This window comes from Polistes dominula, unplaced genomic scaffold (assembly GCF_049000335.1).
Source record: "Polistes dominula isolate Pdom_NZ unplaced genomic scaffold, Pdom_raw_medaka contig_75, whole genome shotgun sequence".
Lineage (NCBI taxonomy): Eukaryota > Metazoa > Arthropoda > Insecta > Hymenoptera > Vespidae > Polistes > Polistes dominula.
The window spans coordinates 2105793-2127348 of NW_028301003.1; the positions used below are offsets into that span (position 1 = coordinate 2105793).

At 29.2% G+C, this 21556-nt stretch overlaps 1 protein-coding gene across 1 annotated transcript; it reads left to right on the plus strand.

Annotated features, from left to right (window-relative positions):
• Nucleotides 1-17100: 17100 nt before the first annotated feature.
• Nucleotides 17101-18962, plus strand: LOC107067225 (uncharacterized). The gene is made up of 3 exons (XM_089173912.1): nucleotides 17101-17225; nucleotides 17315-17473; nucleotides 17563-18962. The coding sequence occupies exons 1-3, from the start codon at nucleotides 17154-17156 to the stop codon at nucleotides 18670-18672; spliced, it is 1341 nt and encodes a 446-aa protein (XP_089030038.1). The 5' UTR covers nucleotides 17101-17153; the 3' UTR covers nucleotides 18673-18962.
• The last annotated feature ends 2594 nt before the right edge of the window (nucleotides 18963-21556 follow it).

The following is a 21556-nucleotide window of genomic DNA, read 5'->3' on the forward strand; positions in this document are numbered from 1 at the left end:
CTAGATCTCAAATAGACGAGCATGTAAATACATGTCAATTATTGATGGATCCTAATCAAGAAACTCAAATTAGAACTTCATCCGACGAAGAAGTAATATATTACATTTGTTACTTAAAATTACGTTCTCATCAAGTGTTATAAGACAAACATTAATTAATATTGATTTAAAACACTAGCCAAGACCCTCAACATCTTACCAGGAGTCACTTCAGGAGGAGAGTTCACTTCAGGAGGGGAGTTTACTTCAGGAAGGGAGTTCACAACAGGAGGAGAGTCAAATAACAGAACTTCCAAATTTACAAGGTGTATCTTTTCAAAAATGGAGAAAATCCCAAGAACTGGCAGAAATACAGGAAACATCACTTTCTAAATTAAAAAGGGTATGAAAATAGTTGTTAAAATGGAATAAGACATATATTACATAAAATGTATTTAATATCAGCCAAGGCCTAACCCAAAGTCGTTTAGAAAGAAAGATGTCCCAGATAAATCCTGGAAACCAAAATTAATGCAAGACAAAAAGTCAAGTTCAAAGAAGTCAGAAATGCGAATACAATCATATTATAAAACATTAAATAAAGAAAGGAAGGTAAATGTAGTAATTATCAATTTGAATGACTTGAAATTTATTTCTTTTTTTTCTTTTTTTATTTAATAAAAATCATTTCATTTGATATGATAGGAACTAAGGAAACTAAAAATAGACAGTGGTTCTGATGAAGCTTCTTCATCAGGTAGTGGATCGCCATTATCATTTATGGACACTATGCCAGATACCAAGAAACAAATTCTATTTGATATGGGTTCAAAATTTATGGCACAATTGGCATCTACTTCACAAGAAACAGATTGTTCACAACAAGAATCTAGTTCACAAGAAAAGATAACTGAAAAAATGGATGTTGAAAGATGGGTGATACAATCGTCACGTTTTTCGTCAGAAGTGACTACTCCATTAGAAGTTGAATCGAAAGAGCCTCCATCAACTAGAGATGTTCTACAAGAACAATCGCAATCATTTAGTGTACCTGCAGAAACAACACATGAAAGGGTTCGTTCACAACAGCCAAAAGAGACAATCAAAAAGAAACATGAAGAAATAGGTACAGAAATAAAAATGGTAGCTGAAGAGACACATATTTTATCAGTAGTGATTACTCCATTAGAAGTTGAATTGGAAGAGCCTCCATCAACTGGAGATGTTCTACAAGAACATTCGCAATCATTTAGTGTACCTGCTGAAACAACACATGATTCGGATCTTTCACAAAAGTCAAAAGTGACAGAGGAAAAGATATCTGAAAAAATGGATACAGAAGAAAAAATAGAGACTGAAGAGTCACATACTTTATCAGAAGTGACTACTCAATTAGAAGTTGAAATCGAAGAACCTTCTTTTGTTGCAGATGTTCCACAACAACAGTTACAATCAGCAAGTTCTCCTACTGAGACAAAAAAAGATTCGGATCGTTCACAACATCTTAAGAAGGCAACAGAAAAGAAACATGAAGAAATGGATACTGAAGAAAAAATAGAGACTGAAGAGTCACATATTTTATCAGAAGTAACTACTCAATTAGAAGTTGAAATGGAAGAACCTTCTCTGGCTGCAGATGTTCCACAACAACAATTACAATCAGTAAGTTCTCCTACTGAGACAGAACAAGATGCGGATCGTTCACAACATCTTAAGAAGGCAACAGAAAAGAAACATGAAGAAATGGATACTGAAGAAAAAATAGAGACTGAAGAGTCACATATTTTATCAGAAGTGACTACTCAATTAGAAGTTGAAATGGAAGAACCTTCTCTGGCTGCAGATGTTCCACAACAACAATTACAATCAGTAAGTTCTCCTACTGAGACAGAACAAGATTCGGATCGTTCACAACAGCCAAAAATTATAAGTAAAACGAAACATGAAGAAATGGATACTAAAGAAAAAATAGTGGCTGAAGCGTCACATACTTTATCAGAGGTGACTACTCAATTAGAAGTTGAAATGCAAGAACCTTCTCTGGCTGCAGATGTTCCACAACAACAATTACAATCAGTAAGTTCTCCTACTGAGACAGAACAAGATTCGGATCGTTCACAACAGCCAAAAATTATAAGTAAAAAGAAACATGAAGAAATGGATACTAAAGAAAAAATAGTGGCTGAAGCGTCACATACTTTATCAGAGGTGACTACTCAATTAGAAGTTGAAATACAAGAACCTTCTCTGGCTGCAGATGTTCCACAACAACAATTACAATCAGTAAGTTCTCCTACCGAGGCACAACAACATTCTGATCGTTCACAACAGTCAAAAATGACAGAGGAAAAGATACCTGAAAAAATTGATACAGAAGAAAAAAAAGGATGAAGCGTCACCTACTTCATCAGAAGTGACTACTCCATTAGGAGTTGAATTGGAAGAGCCATCTCTGGCTGGAAATATTCCACAACAACAATCACAACCTTTTAGTTTTCCAGCTGCAACAACACAAGATTCGGATGATTCACAACGGCACATTAGTTCTATGACAGAGAAATATGCAGAAAATATTGGAGAAGAAATGACGGATGCTGAAGTGTCACATGTTTTGGCAACAGAGACGAATTTACAACTGATTAAAACTGAAGAACCTTCTTCTTCTAGAGATGTTCCAGAAATAATAGCTACTTATCGTGGTGACACAACAAATGATGACTCACCACAAGCAGATATTTCACAACAAGATAGTAGTTCGCTACAAGAAAGTAGTTCGCTACAAGAAGATAGTTCGCTACAAGAAGATAATTCGCTACAAGGAGGTAGCTTGCAACAAGAATATAGTTCACAATCAGAAGAAAGCTTGGGGGAAGAAATGTCAGATATGTTGAATTATCTGCATTGGATGCAAATTGGATCTTCAAAACCTACTTCATCTTTACAAGAAGAACAATCCGAACCAGTTGTTTCTCATGATGAGGCAAAACATGAATTAAATGTTCCACAAAAAGAAAGTCGGTCAAGAAAAAGGTCAAACGAAAGCTCAAGTGAAAACTCGGATATCGATGATTTACAAAAAAAAGGGAGTTCACCAGAAGCAGATATTTCATCAGAAACAGATGGTTCACGAAGGAAAAAAATATGTCTAGAAAAAAGAAGACGTTATGATTCTACTTCAACAACAGATGAAGATAAAGGTGAAAAGACTGATTTGGAGAAACCTTCTTCCTCTGTTCCAAAAGAACAATCTGAACCAGCTAGTTCTTCTTCTGAGACAAGACAAGATTTGGATGATTCACAACGGCAAATTGGTTCTAGTAAAGAGAAATATGCAGAAATTACTATAGAAGAAACAGTGGAGGCTAAAGAGTCACATATTTTGGCAGAAGAGACAACTTTACCAGAGGTTGAAACGGAAGAACCTTCTTTGTCAAGAGATGTTCCACAACAACAATTACAACCAATTAGTTCTCCTGCTGAGACAAAACATGAATTAGATTTACCACAAAAGGCAAGTAAATTAAGGAAAAGGTCATATGCAAGAACGGATATTGAAATAGGTAGTTTACAAGAAGCAGGTAGCTCACAACAATTAGATAGTTCAGAAGAAGCAGATAGCTCACAAAGAGAAGTTATAAAAAAAAGAAAACGTTCTGATTCTTCTTTAACAACAGATGAAAATAAAAGTAAAAAAATTGGATTGGAAGAACCTTCTTCGTCTGTCCCAAAAGAACAATCCAAACCAGTTGTTTCTTGTGATAAGACAAAACATGAATCAGATGTTCCACAAAGTGCAGGAATTAGGTTAAGGAAGAGGTCATATGAAGCAACGATAGCCAAAAAAGTTAGTTTAGACGATCCATGTTGCTCATTTCAAACAGATAGTTCACAAGAAGGAGATAGTTCACAAAAAAAAATTCGAAAAGATTCTAATTCTGATTCTTCTTCATCATCAGATTAGAAAAGATGGGAATATAAAAAAAGACAATATAAATCGTATTATTGTCTAGAAGACTTAATTGTCTTCTATGTTAATTATACACTTAAAGCGTTAATGTTTTATGTAAATTATGTTATACAATATATATACTTCTAGATAAATTAATGTTTTTATAAATGTATTGAATATTGTTATTAATTATATAGATATAATTTATATATTTATAACAATTACATTATAAATTATATTATTATTAGATAATAACTGTAATATATTATTAAATAATAATATATTTTTATAAAATAATTAATGTAAGATCATCTTTTCTTTTTTTATTAAAAAGAACAAATTATAGAAACAACTTTAAAGAAGATATATATGATAGCTTACATATATACAGAAATATAATATAAATTATATGAAACTTAGCGATTAAAAACATTTTATTGAATACAAAAAATTTGACCAACACTTTTTAATTGTTTGATTTTTAATTTTTTTTTTGTTAGTCTTGCTTTTATATTCTTATAAAAATTCTTTATTGTAAAAAATACAATTGTAACCTGTGTGAACTAAATAAACTATTTTATATAACATTTTTATTTGAATATTTTAATTATTTTCTTTCCTCAGTTACTATATCCTTTTTAAACACCTTATGTTTATGATGTAAAATTTTAAATTAAATATAAAATATTACTATATATATTTATTAAATATATTAAATATATGTATTATAATAATTTTAATGGACAAAGCCGTTAATTATATGAATTTATTTATTTTGAGTATAAACTACACGAAACTTTAAATATTATAATAATATTTATATATTTTTTTCTATACTTTAATTTAATAATAAAAACAAATGTTTATTCTTATTGTTACCAATATCACAATTAATGTTTTTAATTACGAATTTCGATGTATTTCAAATAATCGATACTAAACTCAAGACTCGAGATATAATATAAAGAAAAAACAATAATTTATACTTTTCTCAAGTAATTTTTCAACGAATATGTGTGTTTTGTTTTTTTCAGAACAATTATTATCGAATAAATCATTTAAACATGGTATAATTAATTTTTAACGAATTAATATGTTATAATTTATGATATGTCCTTATACTTGTTTTAAATGATGTTTGTAAATAAATCGTTTCTCGAGATTTGATACTTAAGAGTCGAAAAATTTAGAAATTTTTTTTTTAATTTCATATTACTTTCAATCTAATCTCAACAGAACGATCAATCTTTGTTCGATCTTGTCAGTTGGTGGGCTTATTTGACAGACAAGCATTACATTCAATGTGCTAATTATATTTTATTTATTTTCAATTAACAAAAAAGCATTTTAAATTACCTGTTTCATCTTAAGATATCTGATCATATATATAGAATTTTTTATTTATTGTTTGCTTTTTAAATTTTTGAGACCTTTTTAAATAATACGTTAACATAAAAAAATACGTAATAAAGCTTGAGAAAGTTGTATTTAGTAAAACTACAATTAATGTGGTCACAAAAGGTAATTATAATTAATTTTATCATGCAAAGTGTTTTTAATTAAAATTATTAAAATAACTTTTACCATTTTAGGTTTATTTTATGATATATAGATCCATGGAAAGTTATTTAAATCAATAAATATATATATACATGTATGTATAGATATAGTTATGTATATATATTTTGAGTACATATATATGCATGTATATTGAATCAAATACATATATTCTATATATATATTTATTATATAATGTTTATTGTTCACTAAAAGCTTTAAAAAAGAGTGTGTGATAAACAAATACATATATATCAATCTTATAATTTTATATAACACAAGGGCAAGGTGATTTTTAAAATTATCTACAATAATTTCTTTCTTTATTTTCTTAATTTTTCATTGAATTTTTAATATATTAATTTATTTTTTTTGTAAAAATAAAGATGAGCGACGAAGATCTTGTTCAATGTCCTTATAATCCTAATCACCACGTACCTAGGTCTCAAATAGACGAGCATAAAAATACATGTAAATTTTTGATGGATCCTAATCAAGAAACTCAAATTACATTTTCATCCCACGACGAGGTAATATATCAGATTTGTTTCTTAAAATTTCGTTCTCATTAAGTGATATATGACAAATATTAATTATTATTGATTTCAAACATTAGCCAAGACCCTCAACATCTTACCAGGTGTTACCTCAGGAGGAGAGTTCACTTCAGGAGGGTAGTTCACAACAGGAGGAGAGTCAAAAAGCAGAACTTCCAAATTTACAACGTCCATCTTTTCTTGAATGGAGACCGCCCAAAGATCCAACAAAATTACAGGAAAAATCATCTTCCGGATTAAAAAGGGTATGAAAATAGTTGTTAAAATGAAATAAGACATATATTATATGAAATTTATTTAATATCAGTCAAGACCTAACTTAAGGTCGTTTAGAAAGAGAGGTATCCTAGCTGAATCAGAAATAGAATCCTGTAAACCCAAATTAGAGCAAGACAAAAAGTCAAGTTCTAAGAAGCCAGAAATGCGAATAGAATCATATTATAAAATATTACATGAAAAAATGAAGGTAAATGTTGTAATTAGTAATTTAAATGATTAAAAATTTTCTTCATTTAATTTTTCTTTTTCCTAATAAAAATCATTTCTTTTGATATGATAGTTACTGGAGAAACTAAAAATAGACAGTGGTTCTGATGAAGATTCTTCTTCAAGCAGTGGGTCGACGTTATCACTTATAGACACTATGCCAGATAAAAAGAAAAAAATTCTATATGATATGGGTACAGAATTTCAAGAAGAACTGAGATCTACTTCACAACAAACAGGAAGTTCACAACAAACAGGTAGTTCACAACAAGAATCTAGTTCACCAAAGCCAAAAATGACAGGCGAAGAGATAGATAAACAAACAGATGTTGAAAGATGGGTGATTCAATCGTCACGTTTTATGTCAGAAGTTACTACTCCATTAGAAGTTAAATTGGAAGAGCCTCCTTCAACTGGAGATGTTCTACACGAACAATCGCAATCATTTAGTGTACCCACTGAAACAACACATGATTCGGATCGTTCAGAAAAGACAAAAATGACAGACGAACAGATTCCTGAAAAAATGGATACAGAAGAAAAAAATAACGCTCAAGTGTCACCTACTTTATCAGAAAGGATTACTCAAATAGAAATTAAATTGGAAAAACTTTCTCTGGCTGCAGATGTTTCAAAAAAACAATTGCAATCAGTTAGTTCTCCAACAAAAACAAAAGAAGATTCAGATCGTTCACAAAAGCCAAAAATGACAGAGGAACAGATTCCTGAACAAATAGGTACAGAAGAAAAAAATAAGGCTCAAGTGTCACCTACTTTATCAGAAAGAATTACTCAAATAGAAATTAAATTGGAAAAACTATCTCTGGCTGCAGATGTTCCACAACAACAATTACAATCAGTAAGTTTTCCTATTGAGACAAAACAAGATTCGGATCGTTCACAACAGCCAAAGACGACAAAGGAAAGGAAACCTGAAGAAATAGATACTGAAGCAAAAATTGAGACTGAAGAGTCACATACTTTATCAAAAGTGACTACTCAATTAGAAGTTGAATTAGAAGAACCTTCTTTAGCTGCAGATGCTCCACTACAACAATCACAACCATTTAGTTTCCCTGCTGCAACAACACATGATTCGGATGTTTCACAACAGCCAAAAATTATAAGTAAAACGAAACATGAAGAAATAGATACTGAAGCAGAAATGGAGACTGAAGAGTCACATACTTTATCAGAAGTGACTACTCAACTAGAAGTTGAATCGGAAGAATCTTCTTTGTTTGAAGTGGTTCCACAGCAACAATCACAATCTTTTAGTTTTCCTGCTGCAACAACACATGATTCGGATGATTCACAACAGTCAGAAATTATAAGTAAAAAGAAACATGAAGAAATGGATACTAAAGAAAAAATACAAACTGAAGAGTCGCATACTTTATCAGAAGTGACTATTCAAGTAGAAGTTGAATCGGAAGAATCTTCTTTGTTTGAAGCGGTTCCACAACAACAATCACAATCTATTAGTTTCCCTGCTGCAACAACACATGTTTCGGATGATTTACAACAGCCAAATATTATAAGTAAAAAGAAACATAAAGAAATGTATACTGAAGCAGAAATACATACTGAAGAGTCGCATACTTTATCAGAAGTGACTATTCAAGTAGAAGGTGAATCGGAAGAATCTTCTTTGTTGGAAGTGGTTCCACAACAACAATCACAACATTTTCGTTTCCCTGCTGCAACAACACATGATTCAGAGGATTTACAACAGCAAATTAGTTCTATGAAAGAGAAATATGCAGAAATTATTGAAGAAGAAATTGCGGATGCCGAAGTGTCACATATTTTGGCAACAGAGACGAATTTACAACAGCAAATTAGTTCTATGAAAGAGAAATATGCAGAAATTATTGAAGAAGAAATTGCGGATGCTGAAGTGTCACATATTTTGGCAACAGAGACGAATTTACAACTGATTAAAACGGAGGAACCTTCTTCGTCTAAAGCTGTTCCAGAAATAATAGTTACTTTTCATGGTGAAACAACAAATGATGAGTCACAGCAAGCAGATATTTCACAACAAGAAAGTAGTTCGCTACAAGAAAATAGTTCGCTACAAGAAGATAGTTTGCTACAAGGAGGTAGTTCGCTACAAGAAGATAGTTTGCTACAAGGAGGTAGTTTGCAACAAGAAGATAGTTCACAACCAGAAGAAAGCTTCGGGGAAGAATTGTCAGATATGTTCAGTTATCTGCATTCGAAAGATACTGGATCTTCAGCACCTACCTCATCTTTACAAGAAGAACAATCCGAACCAGTTGTTTCTCATGATAAGGCAAAACATCAATTAGATGTACCACAAGAAGCAAGTAGACAGAGGAAAAGGTCATATAGTACCTCAAGTGAAAGCACGGATATCGATATAGGTGATTTACAAAAAGCAGGTAGCTCACTAAAATCAGCTATTTCACCAGAAGCAGATAGTTCTCAAAGGAAAAAAATTTCTAGAAATAAGAAGACGTTTTGAAGCTGCTTCAACAAAAGATAAAGATACAGATGAAAAGATTGATTTGGAAAAACCTTCTACGTCTTCTTCAAAAAAACGTTCAAAAGCAGTTGTTTCACGAGGTAAGACTAAGCATCAATTAGATGTTCCACAAGAAGCAAGTAGACAGAGGAAAAGGTCATATAGTACCTCAAGTGAAGACACGGATATCGATATAGGTGATTTACAAAAAGCAGGTAGCTCACCAAAATCAGCTATTTCACCAGAAGCAGATAGTTCTCAAAGGAAAAAAAATTTCTAGAAATAAGAAGACGTTTTGAAGCTGCTTCAACAAAAGATAAAGATACAGATGAACAGATTGATTTGGAAAAACCTTCTACCTCTTCTTCAACAAAACAATCCAAACCAGTTGTTTCTCGAGGTAAGACAAAACATCAATCGGATGTTCCACAAGAAGCAAGTAGACTAAGGAAAAGGTTATATGAAACCTCAAGTGAAGACACGGATATCGATGTAGATGATATACCAATAGCAGTTACCCCACCAAAATCAGATATTTCACCAAAAGCTTATGTTTCACCGAGGAAAAAAAATGTCTAGAAAAAAGAAGACGTTCTGATTCTTCTTCAAAAACAGATGAAGACTAAAATGAAAATTAAGGAATATAGAAAGAAAGACAATATAGATCGTAATATTGTCCAGGAGATTTAAATGTCTTCTATGTAAATTATACTCTTAAAGCGTTAATGTTTTGTGTAAATTATGTTATATATTATATATACTTCTAGATTAATTAATGTTTTTATGTATGTATTGAATATTGTCATTAATTATATAGATATAATTTATATATTTATAACAATTACATTATAAATTATAATTTTATTATATAATAACTGTAATATATTATTAAATAGTAATATATTTGTATGAAATAATTAATGTACGATCAGCTTTGAATATATAAAAACTGTCTTTTATTCAAAAGAACAAATTATAGAAACAACTTTAAAGCAGATATATAAATGGGCTTATATATATACATATATATATATAGAAATATAATATAAATTATATGAAACTTAGCGATTAAAAAAAGGTATTGAATAAAAATAATTTGAAAAACATTTTTTAATTCTTTGATTTGTAATTTTACTTGTTGGGCTTGCTTTTATATTCTTATAAAAATTCTTTATTGTAAAAAATACAATTATAACCTGTGTGAACTAAATAAACTATTCTATATGACATTTTAATTTGACTTATTTAATTATTTTCTTTTCTGAGTTACTATCTTCTTTTAAACACCTCATGTTGATCATTTAAAATTTTAAGTTATATATAAAATATTATTCGATATAATAATTAAAAATATTAAATATATATATTATTATCATTGGACAAAGCCATTAATTATATGAATTTATTTATGTTTAATATATACTATACGCGAAACTTTAAATATCGTAATAATATTTTAACTTTTTCTTCCTATACTTTAATTTAATAATAAAAACAAATGTTTATTATTGTCGTTAACAATGTCACAAATAATATTTTTAGTTACGAAATTTGATGTATTTCAAATAATCGTTATTATACTTAAAACTCGAGATATAAATTAAAGAAAAAGAATCATTTATACTTTTCCCAAGTAATTTTTTAAGGAAAATATGTGTATGTTTTCTTTTGTTTTAAATTGTTATCGAATAAATCATATAAACTTGGTTTAATTTATTATTGACAAATGATTATACTATAATTTATAATATGTCCTTACACTTGTTGTAAATGATGTTTGTAAATAAATCGTAGTTCTAAATTCGATACTTGAGAGTCGAGATACTTAAATATTTTTCTTAATTCGAATTTATTATTATTTTCAATATAATTTCAACTGAACAATGAATTTTGTTCGTTCTTGTCAGTTAGTGTGTTTATTTGACAGACAAGCATTACTTACAATGTGCTAATTATATTTTATTCATTTTCAATTAACAAAAAATCATTTTTAATTACCTGTTTCATCTTATGATATCTGATCATATGTATAGAATTTTTTAGTTTTTGGTAGCCTTTTTAATTTTTCGTACTTTTTTAAATAATACGTTAACAACAAAAAACGCGGAGTAAATTTAAGAGAGTTATCTTTCATAAAACATTCGTCAATACTTAAATAAGACAAAAAGTAATTATAATTAATATTATTCTGCAAAGTGTTTTTAATTAATAATATTTAAATAAATTTTACCATTTAAGGTTTATTTCATATGATATATAGATCTATGAAAAGTTAATTAAATAAATATATATATAAATATATATTTATACATATAGATATATTTATGTATATATAAATTGAATATATATATGTATATATATGCATGTATTGAATCAAATACATATATTATATATATATTTATTATACGATGCTTATTGTGAACTTAAAAGCTTAAAAAAAAAGAGTGTGAGATAAACCAATGCATATACATATATATCTTATACTTTTATACAACATATAAAAAAGGTAATTTTTTGAAATTATCTACAATATTTTCTTTTTTTTTAGTTTTATTAATTTTTCATTGTATTTTTAAATAATCAATTTCTTTTTATAGAAATAAAGATGAGCGACGAAGAACTTGTTCAGTGTCCTAATAATCCCAATCACCTGGTTCCTAGATCACAAATAGACGAGCATGTAAATACATGTCAATTATTGATGGATCCTAATCAAGAAATGCAAATTACAACTTCATCCGATGACGAAGTAATATATTACATTTGTTCCTAATCAAGTAATATATGACAAATATTAATTGATATTGATTTAAAACACTAGCCAAGACTCTCAACATCTTACCAGGGGTCACTTCAGGAGGGGGATTCTCATCAGGGGGGAAGTCAAATGGCAATACTTCCAATTTCTGAGGATACATCTACTCAAGAATGGAGATCATCACTAAAACCAGAAATACAGGTAGTATCACCAAATAGATTACAAATGGTATGAAAATAATTGTTTGAATGAAATAAGACATATATTAATTGAAATTCATTTAATACCAGCTAAGACCTTACCCACAGCCGTTTGAAAGTAGTGAAACCTCAAGTGAAACAGATATAGATTTATGTGGATCAGAATGTTTTTCGGATAATCAGTCGAAATTACAGATGACAGATACACGTAAAAAAAAATATATTAAAATAATAAATACAAGAAGCAAGGTAAATGTAATTTATTTATAATTTAATTGATTTGAAATTTTTGCCCTTTTTTTCTAATAAAAATCATTTCTTTTGATATGATAGTCACTTAAGAAACTAAAATTAGACAGTAGTACTGATGACACTTCTTCATCAAGCAATGACTCGACATTTTCACTTCATTACACTGTGCCAGATAAAGAGAAACAAATTATACATAGTTTTGGTGAAGATTATATAAAACAAATATCTCCAGCTTCACAAGAAGAATCTAGTTCACAGCAAGCAGCTAGTTCACCACAAGAAACTATTTTACAACCGTTAAAAATGACATTGAAAAAGGAAGATGAAAAAATGGAAGTTGAAAGTATGATGAATCTATCGTCAAGTTCATTGCCACAAGTGTCTACTTCATTAGAAGTTCCAATGGACGAATCTTCTTTGTCTGAAGAGGTTTCACAAGAACAATCAGAATCAATTAGTTCTTATGTTGAATCAACAGATGATTCGGATGATACAGAAAATCAAAGAATGAGAAGTGACATGGAACATGAAGAAATGTATACAGAAGAAACAACGGATGTAGGAATGTCACATTTTTCGACAGAAGTGACTACTCCATTTGAAGTTCAAATGGAAGAATCTTCTTTGTCTGAAAAGGATTTACAAGAACAATCACAACCATCTAGTTCTTCTACTGCGCCAACACATTATTCGGATATTTCAAAACGACCAAAAATGATTGGTAAAAGGAAACATGAAAAAATAATAATAGAAGAAACAAAGAAGCCTGAAAGATCACATACTTTATCAGAAGTGACTAGTCCATTAGAAGTTGGATTGGCAGGACCTTCTTCGTCTGTTCCAAAAGAACAATCCAAACCAGTTAGTTTCCCTGCTAAGACAATACAAGAATCAGTTGGTTCAGAACGGCAAAGTAGGTCTAGGAAAAAGAAATATGAAGAACTAATGGAGATGGATCCGGTTAGACCAAGACACCGAAGTAGGTCTAGGAAAAGGAAATATGCAAGAATGTATATAGAAGAAAATAAGGAAGCTAAAAGGTCACATCTTTCGACAGAAGAGACGACTCCATTAGAAGTTCAAATGGAAGAACCTTCTTTGTCTGGAGATGATCCAGATATACCAGTTACTCATCATGGTGAAACAATATATGATACTTCAGATGATTCATCAAGTGATACTGATATCTAAGAACAAGTAGATACTTCACAACGAGCAAAACATAAATTAGATGTTCCATAGGGGGAACATAAGTTATGGAAAAAGTCATATGAAAGGACAGATATCAAAATAAGTAATTTACAAGATGCAGGTAGCTCACAACAATTATATAGTTTTAGTTTATCAGAAGCAGATAGTTTACAATAGAAAGGTATAAAAATTAGAATAGAAAACTTTTTGAATATTCTTCAACAACAGATGAAGATAAAGATGGAAATAAAGGAATATAAAAAGAAAGACAATATATATCATATTATTGTCCAGGAGACTTGAATGTCTTCTATGTAAATTAAATATTTAAAACGTTAATGTTTTATGTATATTGTATTATATATTGTGTATATATATTTTTATATAATTTATTCCTTATATAAATGTATTAATTATCGTCATTAATTATATAGATATATTTTATACATTTATAACAATTACATTTTAAATTATAATAATAATGTAATAATTGTAATATATTATTAAATAATAATATATTTCTATGAAATAATTAATGTACGATCATCTTCTAATATAATAACTGCCTTATATTAGAAAGAACAAATAGTAAAAACAACTGTAAAAGAGATATATATATATATATATGATTGCTCTTATATACATAGAAATATAATATAAATTATATAAAACTTAGCGAGAAAGAATGAAATCATTTTATTGGATAAATATACATTTAATATGAATAAATATGATACATCATAATTTTAAAATATAAAATGATATCAATGATTAACAATTTTTATGTATTAAATTGTAATTTTGTATTTGTTCCATTTTATATTTAAACAATGGGAAAAAACTTTTATGCTATTATTAATAAAATTTGATTAACATTTTTTACTTCTTCTTGTTAGTTTTGCTTTTATAATTCTATTAAAATTCTTTATTGTAAAAAATACAATTATTACCTGTGTGAACTATTTATACTATTTTATAGAACATTTTAATTTGATTTTTTTAATTATTTTATTTCCTAAATTACTATCTCCTTTCATACACTTAATGGTGATGATGTAACATTTTAAATTTGTATATAAAATATTATTCTATATATTAATTAAATATATTAAATGTATATATTAGGAGTACAAATAAGTTTCCGCCGTTTTGAGAGAGATGGCATGGCACAAGGCTTACGTTAGAATTCGCAGATGATAGCCGGCTTAAAAATTAGGTTGCTTATTCAAGAGCAACATAACCCTATCATACTATTACCTCCGTATTAGCATCATATTTTTTTTTAATTCAAAAATGTCTAAATTTGATTCAAATAAGCATCATTTGCGGGAACTTTTATATTAACTTCTTTAATTTAAAAAAATCTGCAACTGAGGCGCATCGATTGCTCGTAGAAGCATATAATTAGGCTGCCTTGAGTGAGAGATCATGTCGTGAGTGATTTCAAAAGTTTAAAAACGGTAATTTTGACGTAAAAGACAAAGATCGCAGTGGAAGGCCAAAAAATTGCGAGGATGCAGAATTGGAGGAAGATTCGTCTCAAACACAAAAGGAACTTGCACTTATTTTAGAAGTCACTCAGCAGGCAGTCTCACATCGTTTAAAATCGTTAGGAATGATTCATAAACAAGGTAATTGGGTTCCATACGAATTAAAGCCGAGAGATGTTGAACGCCGATTAGGCATGGGTGAAATGCTGCTAACTAGGTACAAAAAAAAAAGGTTTTTTTGCACCGTATCATGACTGGCGATGAAAAGTGTATACATTATGATAATCCAAAAAGAAGAAAATCATGGGGACTACCTGGCCACGTGTCAACATCCACAGCAAAACCGAATATTCATGGAAAAAAACTCATGCTGTGTATTTGGTGGAATTAGCTGGGTGTGGTGTATTACAAGTTGCTTAATCCAAGCGAAACAATCACTGGAATTCTCTACCGAACACAATTGATGAGATTGAGCCGAGCTCTGTAGGAAAAACGCCCTGAATACTACTCCAGACACGACAAAATTATTCTTCTACATGATAATGCTCGTCCGTATATAGCAGTTCCGGTGAAAAACTATTTGAAAACACTTGATTGGAAAGTACTACCCCACCCGGCGTATTCACCAGACATTGCGCCATCCGACTATCATCTGTTCCGGTCAATGACACATGTTCTGTCGGAGCAGCGGTTCACATCATATGAAGATACCAAAAATTGGGTTGATTCGTGAACAGTCTCAAAAGATATGGAGTTCTTCAGACATGGAATCCGAACGCTGCCTGAAAGATGGGAACAAGTAGTTGCTAGTGATGGACAATACTTCGATTAAATTTAAACTACTGTTCTTAAACAATAAATATTATTTTTTTGACAAAAAACGGCGGAAACTTATTTGTACTCCTAATATATTATATTATTATCATTGAACATAGCCGTTAATTATATGAATATATTTATTATATGTTGAATATAAACTATACGAAACTTTAAATATCCTATATATAATAATATTTTATTTTATTCTTCTTATACTTTAATTTAATAATAAGAGCAAAGGTTTATTGTTATCGTTACCAATGACACAAATAATGTTTTTAATAACAAATTTTGATGTATTTCAAATAATCGTTATTAAATTTAAGACTCGAGATATAAATTAAATGAAAAAAAAAATTTATAGTTTTCCCTAGTAAATTTTTAATGAAAATTAAGTGTTTTTTTTTTTTTTTAAATTGTTATCGGATAAATCATATAAACTTGGTTTAATTTATTATTGACAAATTATTATGCTATAATTTATAATATGTCCTTACACTTGTTGTAAATGATGTTTGTAAATATATCGTAGTTCGAGATTCGATACTTAAGAGTCGAGATATTTAAAAATTTTTTTTTTCAAATTTCATATTACTTTCAATTTAATCTCAACTGAACGATCAATCTTCGTTCGATCTTGTCAGTTGGTGCGCCTATTTGACAGACAAGCATTACTTACAATGTGCTAATTATATTTTATTCAAATTCAATTTAAAAAAAAAGCATTTTAAAATACGTGTTTCATCTTACGATATCTGATCATATATATAGAATTTTTTAAATTTTGTTTACTTTTCTCATTTTTCGTACTCTTTTAAATAATACGTTAACAAACAAAAAAACGCGGAATAAATTTGAGAATTATCTTTCATAAAACTCCCGTTACAGCTGTGACAAAAAGTAAATGTAATTAATATTATTCTGCAAAGTGTTTTTAATTAATAATATTTCAATAACTTTTATCATTTATTCATATAATATATAAATCTACAAAAAGGTAATTAAATAAATAAATAAATAAATAAATATATATATATTTATTTATTATACAATGTATAATAAATATATATTCTTTTTTGTATTTTTATTAATATTTCATTGTATTTCTAATATATTAATTTATTTTTGTTTTCTAAATAAAGATGAGCGACGAAGAACTTGTTCAGTGTCCTAATAATCCCAATCACCGGGTTCCTAGATGTCAAATAGACGAGCATGTAAATAAATGTAAATTATTGATGAATCTTAATCAAGAAATGCAAATTACAACTTCATCCGATGACGAAGTAATATATTACATTTTTTCTTAATCAAGTAATATATGACAAATATTAATTGATATTGATTTAAAACACTAGCCAAGACACTCAACATCTTACCAGGGGTCACTTCAGGAGGGGGATTCTCATCAGGGGGGAAGTCAAATGGCAACTATTCCAATTTCTGAGGGTACATCTACTCAAGAATGGAGATCACCAGACAAACCAAAAAAAAAGGTAACACCACCAAATAGATTACAAATGGTATGAAAATAATTGTTTGAATGAAATAAGACATATATTAATTGAAATTCATTTAATACCAGCTAAGACCTTACTCAAAGCCGTTTCAAAGTAGTGAAACCTCAACTGAAACAGATATAGATTTATGTGGATCAGAAGGTTCTTCGGACAATCAGTCGAGATTACAGATGACAGATACACGTAAAAAAAAATATATTAAAATAATAAATACACGAAGCAAGGTAAATGTAGTTTATTTATAATTTGAATGATTTAAAATTTTGTCCCTTTTATTTTTTCTTATAAAAATAATTTTTTTTTTCTATGATAGTCACTTAAGAAACTAACATTAGACAGTCATACTGATGAAACTTCTTCATCAAGCACTGACTCGAAATTATCACTTCATTACACTATGCCAGATAAAGAGAAACAAATTATGCATAGTTTGGGTGAAGAATATATAAAAGAAATACCTACTGCTTCAGAAAAAGAATCTAGTTCACAACAAGCAACTAGTTCACAACAAGCAACTATTTTACAACCGCCAAAACTGACATTGAAAAAGGAAGATAAAAAAATGGAAGTTAAAAGTATGATGAATTTATCGTCAAGTTCATTGCCACAAGTGTCTACTTCATTGGAAGTTCCAATGGAAGAATCTTCTCTGTCTGAAGAGGTTTCACAAGAACAATCAGATCCCATTAGTTCTTATGCTGAAACAACAGATGATTCGGATAATACACAACGGCTAAAAAGGAAAAGTAAAATGAAACATAAAGAAATGGATACAAAAGAAAAAACGGAGGCAAGAATGTCACATTTTTCGACAGAAGTGACTACTCCATTTGAAGTTCAAATGGAAGAATCTTCTTTGTCTGAAGAGGATTTACAAGGACAATCACAACCATCTAGTTCTTGTGCTGCGCCAACACATCATTCGGATGATTCACAACGACCAAAAATGATTGGTAAAAAGAAACATGAAAAAATAATAATAGAAGAAACAGAGAAGCCTGAAAGATCACATACTTTATCAGAAGTGACTAGTCCATTAAAAGTTGGATTGGCAGGACCTTCTTCGTCTGTTCCAAAAGAACAATCCAAACCAGTTAGTTTTCCTGCTAAGACAATACAAGAATCAGTTGGTTCAGAACGTCAAAGTAGCTCTAGGAAAAATAAATATGAAGAACTAATGGAGATGGATCCGGTTGGAGCAAGCCACCGAAGTATGTCTAGGAAAAGGAAATATGCAGGAATGAATACAGAAGAAAATAAGGAAGCTAAAAGGTCACTTCTTTCGACAGAAGAGACGATTCCATTAGAAGTTCAAATGGAAGAACCTTCTTTGTCTGGAGATGATCCAGATATACCAGTTACTCATCATGGTGAAACAATATATGGTACTTCAGATGATTCATCAAGTGATACTGATATCTAAGAACAAGTAGATATTTCACAACAAGTAACATATAAATTAGATGTTCCATAGGGGAACGTAAGTTATGGAAAAAGTCATATGAAAGGACAGATATCGAAATAAGTAATTTACAAGATGCAGGTAGCTCACAACAATTATATAGTTTTAGTTTATCAGAAGCAGATAGTTTACAATAGAAAGGTATAAAAATTAGAATAAAAAACTTTTTGAATATTCCTCAACAACAGATGAAGATAAAGATGGAAATAGAGGAATATAAAAAGAAAGACAATATAAATGATATTATTGTTCAGGACACTTAAATGTCTTCTATGTAAATTAAACATTTAAAGCGTTAATGTTTTATGTAAATTGTATTATATATTGTGTATATATATTTTTATATAATTTATTTCTTATATAAATGCATTTAATACCGTCATTAATTATATAGATATATTTTATACATTTATAACAATTACATTATAAATTCTAATAATAATGTAATAATTATAATATATTTGATATATAATAATATATGTCTATTAAATAATTAATGTACGATCATCTTCTAATATAAAAACACTTTTTTATTAGAAAGACCAAGTAGTAACAACAACTGTAAAAAAGATATATAAATGATTGCTCTTATATACATGGAAATATAATATAAATTATATAAAATTTAACGAACAAAAAAATTATCTTAGATAAATATAGATTTAATGTGGATAAATATGACACATCTTAATTTTAAAATATAACATGATATCAATGATTAACAACATGCATGTATTAAATATAACTTTGTTTTTGTTCCATTTCATATTTTAACAATGGAAACAAACTTTTGTGCTATTATTAACAAAATTTGATCAACGTTTTTTACTTCTTAGATTTTTAAAGTTTCTCGTTGGTCTTGCTTTTATATTCTTATAAAAATTCTTTATTATAAAAAATACGATTATTATTTGTGTGCACTTATAATACTATTTTAAATAAAATTTTTATTTGAATTTTTTAATTATCGTCTTTTTCCTGAGTTCTCCTTTCATACACTTTATGGTGATGATTTAACATTTTAAATTTGTATATAAAATATTATTCTATATATTAATTAAATATATTAAATGTATATATTAGGAGTACAAATAAGTTTCCGCCGTTTTGAGAGAGATGGCATGGCACGAGGTTTATGTTAGAATTTGCAGATGATAGCCGGCTTAAAAATTAGGTTGCTTACTCAAGAGCAACATAACCCTATCATATTATTACCTTCGTATTAGCATCATATATTTTTTTTATTCCAAAAATGTCTAAATTTGATTCAAATAAGCATCATTTGCGGGAACTTTTATATTAACTTCTTTAATTTAAAAAAATCTGCAACTGAGGCTCATCGATTGCACGTAGAAGCATATAATGAGGCTGCCTTGAGTGAAAGAACATGTCGTGAGTGGTTTCAAAAGTTTTAAAACGGTGATTTTGATGTAAAAGACAAAGATCACAGTGGAAGGCCAAAAATTTGCGAGGATGCAGAATTGGAGGAATTATTTTAGGAAAACTCGTCTCAAACACAAAAGGAACTTGCACTTACTTTAGAAGTCACTCAGCAAGCAGTCTCACATCGTTTAAAATCGTTAGGAATGATTCATAAACAAGGACATTGGGTTCCATATGAATTGAAGCCAAGAGACATCGTACGGTGTTTTGTCACGTGTGAACTACTGCTTCAACGGCAGAAAAGAAAAGGTTTTTTGCACCGTATCATGACTGGCGATGAAAAATGGATACACTATGATAATCCAAAGCGTAGAAAATTATGGGGTAAGCCTGGCCATGCATCAACATCGTCCGCAAAACCAAATATCCATGATTCGAAGCTTCTTCTTTGTATTTGGTGGGATCAGCAGGGTGTAATTTATTAAGAGCTACTCAAACCGAATGAGACTATCACGGGGGATCGCTATCGACATAAATTGATGCGTTTAAGTCAAGCCCTAAAAGAAAAACGGCCGCTTTACGAGAAGAGACACGACAAAGTGATTTTGTTACATGAGAACGATCGGCCTCATGTTGCAAAACCAGTGAAAATCTACCTGGAAATACTTCGATGGGAAGTTCTACCCCACTCGCTGTATTCACCTGACCTAGCCCCATCCGATTTTCACCTATTCCGTTCGATAACACATGGCTTAGCTGACCAGTGTTTTCATTCTTACGAAGAAACTAAAAAATGGGTCGATTCTTGGATAGCCTCAAAAGACATGTCGTGTTTCCTTCGCGGAATTCATATACTGTCAGAAAGATGGGAGAAAGTGGTCTCTAGTGATGGGCAATACTTTCAATAAAACGTTTTTGTTTCTTATATTTTAAAGAAAGTTTTTATTTTGTAAAAAACAGCGAGAACTTATTCGAGGTTCTAATATGTTGAATACAAACTATACGAAACTTTAAATATCCTGTATATAATAATATTTTATTTTATTCTTCTTATACTTTAATTTAATAATAAGAACAAATGTTTATTGTTATCGTTACCAATGACACAAATAATGTTTTTCATTACGAATTTTGATGTATTTCAAATAATCGTTATTAAGTTTAAGACTCGAGATATAAATTAAATTAAAAAAAATCATTTATACTTTTCTCAAGTAATTTTTTAAGGAAAATATGTGTATGGTTTTTTTTTTTGTTTTAAATTGTTATCGAATAAATCATATAAACTTGGTTTAATTTATTATTGACAAATTAATATGTTATAATTTATAATATGTCCTTACACTTGTTGTAAATGATGTTTGTAAATATATCGTTGTTCTAGATTCGATACTTGAGAGTCGAGATATTTAAATATTTTTCTTAATTCGAATTTCGTATTATTTTCAATTGAATTTCAACC